This window comes from Geospiza fortis, unplaced genomic scaffold (assembly GCF_000277835.1).
Source record: "Geospiza fortis unplaced genomic scaffold, GeoFor_1.0 scaffold188, whole genome shotgun sequence".
In the NCBI taxonomy this organism is placed as follows: Eukaryota; Metazoa; Chordata; class Aves; order Passeriformes; family Thraupidae; genus Geospiza; species Geospiza fortis.
In genome coordinates, this window is record NW_005054337.1 from 4,393,107 (window position 1) to 4,399,151 (window position 6,045).

A 6,045-nucleotide genomic window follows, 5' to 3' on the forward strand; every position below is an offset into this window, starting at 1 on the left:
AGGGCTGTTCGCTCCCCCTGGGCTCGGAAGGGCCGTGCGAGGGGGGAAGGCTCCATCCCCGGCTCTCACCGCGGTCACGGGTCAGGCAGGGCCAAGCACAGCCCCAGCTGCTGCCTCCCGCTGCCGGCGTTCCTTACATAATGGGATCTCAGTGCTCGTGCCCAACTCCCCGACCAGAGCTCGAAAACAAGTTCATAAACAGGTCCTGCTAATTTCTTCCTCAAGAGAAGCCCTGGCGCCCACAGGAATGCTGCCACCAGCAGCCGTCATCACTCTCCCCGAGCGCACTTACTGCGAGTATCGGTCACGTGCAGGGAGAGCGTTAACAGCCCGGATCAGCCGCATTCATGGCACTCAGGACAGCACACAAGAGCTTTCTGGTTTATTTGTATTGGCACCGCAGAGGGATTTGGACACTGGTCCTTACCTCCACACTGAGGTGTCTTTGGCAGGACGCCCCATGGCGAGCTGGTCTGTCACCCTGAATCCTGGAGCCAGCACAGCCTCTGCCCTGAGCCCAGCCTCTGTACAGCTGGAGATGGGCTCTCCTTGGTGCGGTGAACTGCGGCAGTTTGCCATGGATTCAGCACAGCTGGGCTGGGGAGCACAGCTCTGCCTGGGACAGCCAGCTGCTGAAGGGAGACAGCTCCATAGTCAGTGCCTTGATCACCCCCTCCTTGTCCCTGCTCTCGTTCTGTTCTGCAGATAGCACAGGGAGGCTGGAGATTTTTGCTGTACCCCAGCAGCACCGGGCTGCAGCCACCTGGTGAGTCGGCTTTCCCAGCAGGAAAGGTTCACTGGCACCACCATCCCGGGCCCTGCACTGAGCCTCGGCACCAGTGCTTTGGTCAGACATAGCAAGGCAAAGAGCCCTTCAGGCAGCCTGGACTGCTGCCCCAGGCATTGCAGGAAGACGCTGAGCAGCCGAAGAGGACCAGAGCCTCTTCCAGAGAGTGCGTGGTGAGTCGCCCTGAGTCACGGTGCATCCCCACGTGGTGCTGCCAGCACAGCCCAGCCCGCGGGGCAGCACCTGCAGATGATGGGGTTGCACTGAAGGATGCCCCAGAAACAGGATACAGATAAGTCCTGGAAGAGCTCTCAGGAAGATGTGACATTGATCTCCATGACATCTCACCAGGCTCAGCACCTCTCTCCTGCATGGCTCCTGTGCAGCTCTTAGCCAGCTCCCCTGCTGTCCTTGCCCCTGCTCCTGCCAGACAGGGTGGGGATGCTGCTCCCTCTGTTCCCTCCGCCCCAGCCTGGAGGAGCAGAGGGTTTGGGCTGTGCTCAGGCAGAGCACAGGATGTTTGTTTGGTTTCCTTGGTTATTACACTGCCTGCTTCAATAATCACATTTTCCTTGCACCGGTTGGGCCAAGTGCAGCAGAAAGGAAATGTGGAATGGCTGAGGTCAAACACCAGCCTGGGAACAGCTGGGGCCACCAGCCACAGCCTCTCTGTGCCACTTGGATCCTTGCTATTTTGAGTACCCAGCCGAAAAGCAAGTTACCAAGACCGTGGATGCAGCAACAAGCTCCTTCAACAACAGCCCAAGGGCTCTCATCACTCCCTCCCGTGAGCTGGGGACACAAGCACCGGCAGTGAACTGCTGGAGGAATTACAGGAATGAAAATGTTTGTGCAGGCAGAAGCCAAGCTGGCTGTGAGCTGGGATGTGAGCCTGGAGCGTGGGTGCGGCTGCATTTATAGTGCTGGTGGTGGCGGGGGTGTGACAGGCAGGGCTGTGCACGGGCAGGGGTCACACGGTTGCCAGTTCCTTTCATTCCTTATACATCCTTCAGCCCAGAAAGCCTGGAGCACTAAGGCCAGCTCTTGACCCTGGGAGTTCCCCTGCTCGTTAGCATTCACAGACAGCCCTCTGTTTGGTAGCAGGGAAACTGAAACTTGAAAGTGTGCAAACCGCGGCTGATCTCACAGCAGTTCCCCTTCCCCCTTGAGAATTCCCTTCTGCAGCTGTGAGCACAGCACATGAGCTCCCCATTCCCGGCTGCACTGCACCTCAGGGGAGGGATCTGAGGTTCCAGCGCAGCAAGTGCTGGTGACGCTGCTGCTCTGGTGTGTCACATCCATCCACGGTGACTGAATCAATGTGTGCTGGTAAAGCAGAGCAGAAGGGAACCACCAGCCATGCAGCACAGCCGTGCAGTGTGAGCTGGGACAGGCAGAAGGGCTCAGACAGCCCTGCCTGCTCCAACTCTCCTCACCTTCTCTCCCCAGCTGAGATGGAGCAGGCCCAGCGGAACCTGGACGCAGAGCAGATGCAGCAGCAACAGCTGAAACTGCGGGACAGACAGAAGTTCTTTGAGGAGGTTTTCCAGCACGATGTGGATTTCTTCTTCCCCATGTCCCACCTGCAGATTGAGCACCGGAGACGTACGTGCTGTGGGCACCAGCACAGGGCTGGGGGTGTGACACGGGGGACAGTGACACAGGGGTTGGAGGTTGCTGGGACATCCCCAGCCTAAAATGGTGACACAGGAGACAGTGACACAGGGGACAGTGACACAGGGGTTAGAGGTTGCTGGGACATCCCCAGCCTAAACAGGACATGCATGTCCTGAACCAAGGTGGGGCCACAGTGGCTGTGTGTGGGTGTGCTGTGGGTCACACGCCCCTCCACTGAAGGCACATGGGTACCAGGCTGTGCCCTGCAAAGTCTGGCTTTGGGCAGGCTGCATTTTGGAGCAGGGACAAGGACTGCAGTGATACAGCAGGGGCTTCCAGAGGGATGTTTTAAGGAAACATGATTTTCCTGGGACCTCTTACCAGCAAGTAGAATGCAGTTCCTTGTGGCAAGGCTGGTCTCCCACCTCAGGGTCCTGCCTGCACAGAGCTGATGGTGCCCTTTGCCTGGCACTATCACTCACCTTTTCACTGGCCTCTGTCTCTGCAGCCCCCTTAGGCAGCATTTCCTCCATGGAGGTGAACGTGGACATGCTGGAGCAGATGGATGTGCTGGACCTGTCAGACCAGGACACTGTGGATGTGTTTCTGGGCTGTGGGACAGAGGAGAGCAGCATTGCTGGGTCTCTGCCAGGTATGTGCAGTCCCAAGCCCTTTGTGGGCCAGGCTGGAAGCCCTTCCTGCCCCCAGTGACCACACTGGCTCATTCCTCAGCCCCTGGGGCAGATCCACACCTGCTCAAAGGCAGATATTGGTGCTGGGTCTGTGAAGTTGGAGGGACCTTGTACTGGGCTGTTCCACATCAGTGTCCACCTCCTCAGCCCAGACATTCAGACCCCTGTAAATCCCTTGTGCTGCAGAAGACAGAAGAGCCCAGGCACCTTCCAGAGTCTGTGAATCAAATTCCCTTGTCCTGAAGCTTCTCTGGAGCAGCCAAGTGCCTTGTCACAAGTCCCAAGGTCCCCATCATGCTGGAGAACCCATTGTGTTGAGCAGGGAGGCTGCAGAACCTCTCCACCTCCAGCCACACCCCAGGGAGCTGGGCTGGGGTCTGCAGGGAAAGCAAGGGGTGCCAGCACATTCCTCCCCACTCACACACTGTAGTGAGGTCAAACCAAAGGTCTCCTCGCCTGCTGCAGCCAACAGCCTCACACAGCGTGGCTCTGAGCCGTGCTTCAGGCAAGATGGAAGAGGCTCCACTGCCAAAAACGGGGAAGGAATGTGCAGCAACTGCCCTGAGCCAAGCCGGGGGTGTGAGGTGGGGAATGGCTGCAGCAGCCACGTGGGGAGCGGTCAGGAACGCACAGCCCACTGAGGAGTGAGAATTGGAGGGGCCATCCATGAAGCTGAGGCACCAATAAACCTCCAAGAGCCTTTTTCATTCTCATACTGCTCTCCTCTCCAGGGGCAGATGCCAGCCAGTGCCCAGAGGAGATCACCCTGCAAGTGCCCAACGCAGCCGAGAGCAAATCTCGCATTTCTTCCACCTCCTCTGCCTCCACGGATTTGAACAGCCTGGACACCAGCGAGGAGGGGGCCGAGACCCCCGTGGTGCAGTCGGATGAGGAGGACCTGCAGGAGGACAGTCCCAAAGAGCAGGTGGTGAGAAGCTAGCAGGCAGCTCTGCCCTGCTCCCAGCCTCCTCCCTACGGACTGGCCAGCCCAGAAGGAAAGCTGCTGGTGCTCAGTGAACCCCATCCTGGACTGCTGCCCTGCCACAGGGGAGAGATGGTTTTCCCCTCCTCTCCCTCCATGTGTTCTCCTGGCAGCTAAAGGAGAAGGAAAGGGGTACTGTAAGCTCCCAAAATTAACTCTTCAGGCTTTGCTGCAAACACTCCCTGCTCCACCCCCCAACATGCTCAGCATCCCACAGCCCCACCACCTCCAGAAAGCCATCCCTTAGGATCCCATTCCCCCTGCCCTACTGACAAAGGTTCTGTCCAGACAAGCACTTAACGATGGCACAGAGAGAAATAACACTGATCTAACCAAGCAGTGGGTGTGTGTGTCATTGGGGGCTGAGGGCTCAGAGGGGATTGCAGGAGGGAGAGCAGTGAGAGCAGTGCAGAGCCAGTGTGCTCACTGTGCCATGCAGGAGCAAATGACACCTCCTGTAGCACAGCCCTGGCTCCTGTGCCCAGGGCAGGAGCAGACAGCACAGGCCTTGGCAGAGAAGGGCTGCAGGGCACCATGGGGAGCAACTCGGGCTCTGCAGAGAGAGCCAGCACAGACACAGCTGGCTTGAGCAGGGCTGGGGTGCTCGTGAGCTGGACCCACCAGCCATGAACACAGGGGGGACTTCCCACACAGGTGGGCTGAGCAAAGAACATCAGCAGCTGCTCCCCCCATGCTGCTCCACAGGATGGAGGAAGCACCAACATGAGGCCACTTTACAGCCCACTTGGGCACAAAGTTGGGCACAAAGCTGGCCACAGGCCCCTTGCCACCATCAGTGGCTGCAGGCCAGGCAAGCACCATCCCTGCCCCTGCATCAGCACAGCTGTGCTCACCACGGGTAAAGGAGCCTGGCAGATAAGCAACAGAAGCCAAGGAATGCTCTCCTCATCTTGGCTGCTTCCCAGGGGGTGTTGAGACATTACTGCACTGTTCCTGTGTCAACCAACACCTTATGGGACCAGCTGGAGTGCCCCATATCTGAGTGCAGCAGAAATGTGTTGACTGTACTGCCTTAAGCTGGGGAATTGATCAAGAAAAAAGGGGCAGGCTTCATGACTTTTCTGGTTGTAGCACAGGGACTTCCCTATCTAGTGTAATTAACAGCTCTGGGTGGACGTTTTTACCTTTAATTTGGCTGATCAATTCCAAAATGCATCTAAACCTTTATTACCTACCAGTATCCTGTTGCAATGAGTTGCCCAGTGTAAAAAAAAAATCAAATAACAAAACCAACAATATTATGTAAATATTACCTTTATTTTTTTTTCCTGGGCATGCTGACTTTCTGGTTTTATGTGATGCCATTATGTGGCAAGAGGGGGAAAAAGAGATATAAAGTGACTCCTTATTCTTCACAAATACTGAATCACATTGTCAGTTCCAAGTTAACTTTGCATGAGGACTTTAGATCTGAGCAAGTAAGTGGGTAATCAACAAGATACAGCAGCTGGTAAGTGGCAACCACACGTTGTTATAATTTTTATGCATATTTCCTGCTGCAACAAATCATCACCACACTCAGATCATCACGGGGAGAGCAGGAGACGCTGCGAGCTCCATCGCACCGTCACCGCCGGCGCTGGGCCGTTCCCTTTCCCCGGGGGCGGCCCCGGGCCGGCGGGTGTGGGAGCGGGGCGCTCCCGGATGGCTCCGCACCCGGAGACGGGCGCTGCCCGGCGGGAAGGAGCCGAGGGAATGGCTGAGAAGTGGAAATCACCGGGGGACGGGAACAGTCCTCGCAGCGTCCTGGGGCACCCTGCGGGGAGCCGCCCAAGCTGAGACGGCCCCAGGGCCTCCCCTCAGCCCCGATTTCAGAGTGGCGGAGGGGAGCGCTCGGAGAGCCGCTCGATCGCCTCTCACACCACCAGAGTTAACCGCGATCACCCCGGGGTCCTTTCCGACGCAGAATACTCTGTGGTTCTGTGACAGCGCTGGCGCTCGCTGCT

At 57.4% G+C, this 6,045-nt stretch overlaps 2 protein-coding genes across 5 annotated transcripts in view; both read left to right on the forward strand.

The window, feature by feature from the left end:
* DBNDD2 (dysbindin domain containing 2) overlaps positions 1-4,414 on the forward strand; it is a 7,228-nt gene extending 2,814 nt beyond the window's left edge. The window contains exons 2-5 of one of the 4 annotated variants that reach the window (XM_031058014.1): positions 2,237-2,392; positions 2,913-3,056; positions 3,828-4,065; positions 4,318-4,412. In XM_031058014.1, the coding sequence (XP_030913874.1) occupies positions 2,237-2,392; positions 2,913-3,056; positions 3,828-4,036 (509 nt within the window). In that variant the 3' untranslated portion in view covers positions 4,037-4,065; positions 4,318-4,412. Of the gene's footprint in view, positions 1-829; positions 961-2,007; positions 2,095-2,236; positions 2,393-2,912; positions 3,057-3,827 lie in introns of those variants that run through there. The other 3 variants (XM_031058015.1, XM_031058016.1, XM_031058013.1) reach the window with 3 other exon arrangements.
* A 387-nt stretch (positions 4,415-4,801) lies between these two features.
* PIGT (phosphatidylinositol glycan anchor biosynthesis class T) overlaps positions 4,802-6,045 on the forward strand; it is a 7,350-nt gene continuing 6,106 nt past the window's right edge. Inside the window, exon 1 of the mRNA XM_014307516.2 lies at positions 4,802-4,937. Coding sequence (XP_014162991.1) covers positions 4,802-4,937 — 136 coding nt within the window. The remainder of the gene's footprint in view (positions 4,938-6,045) is intronic.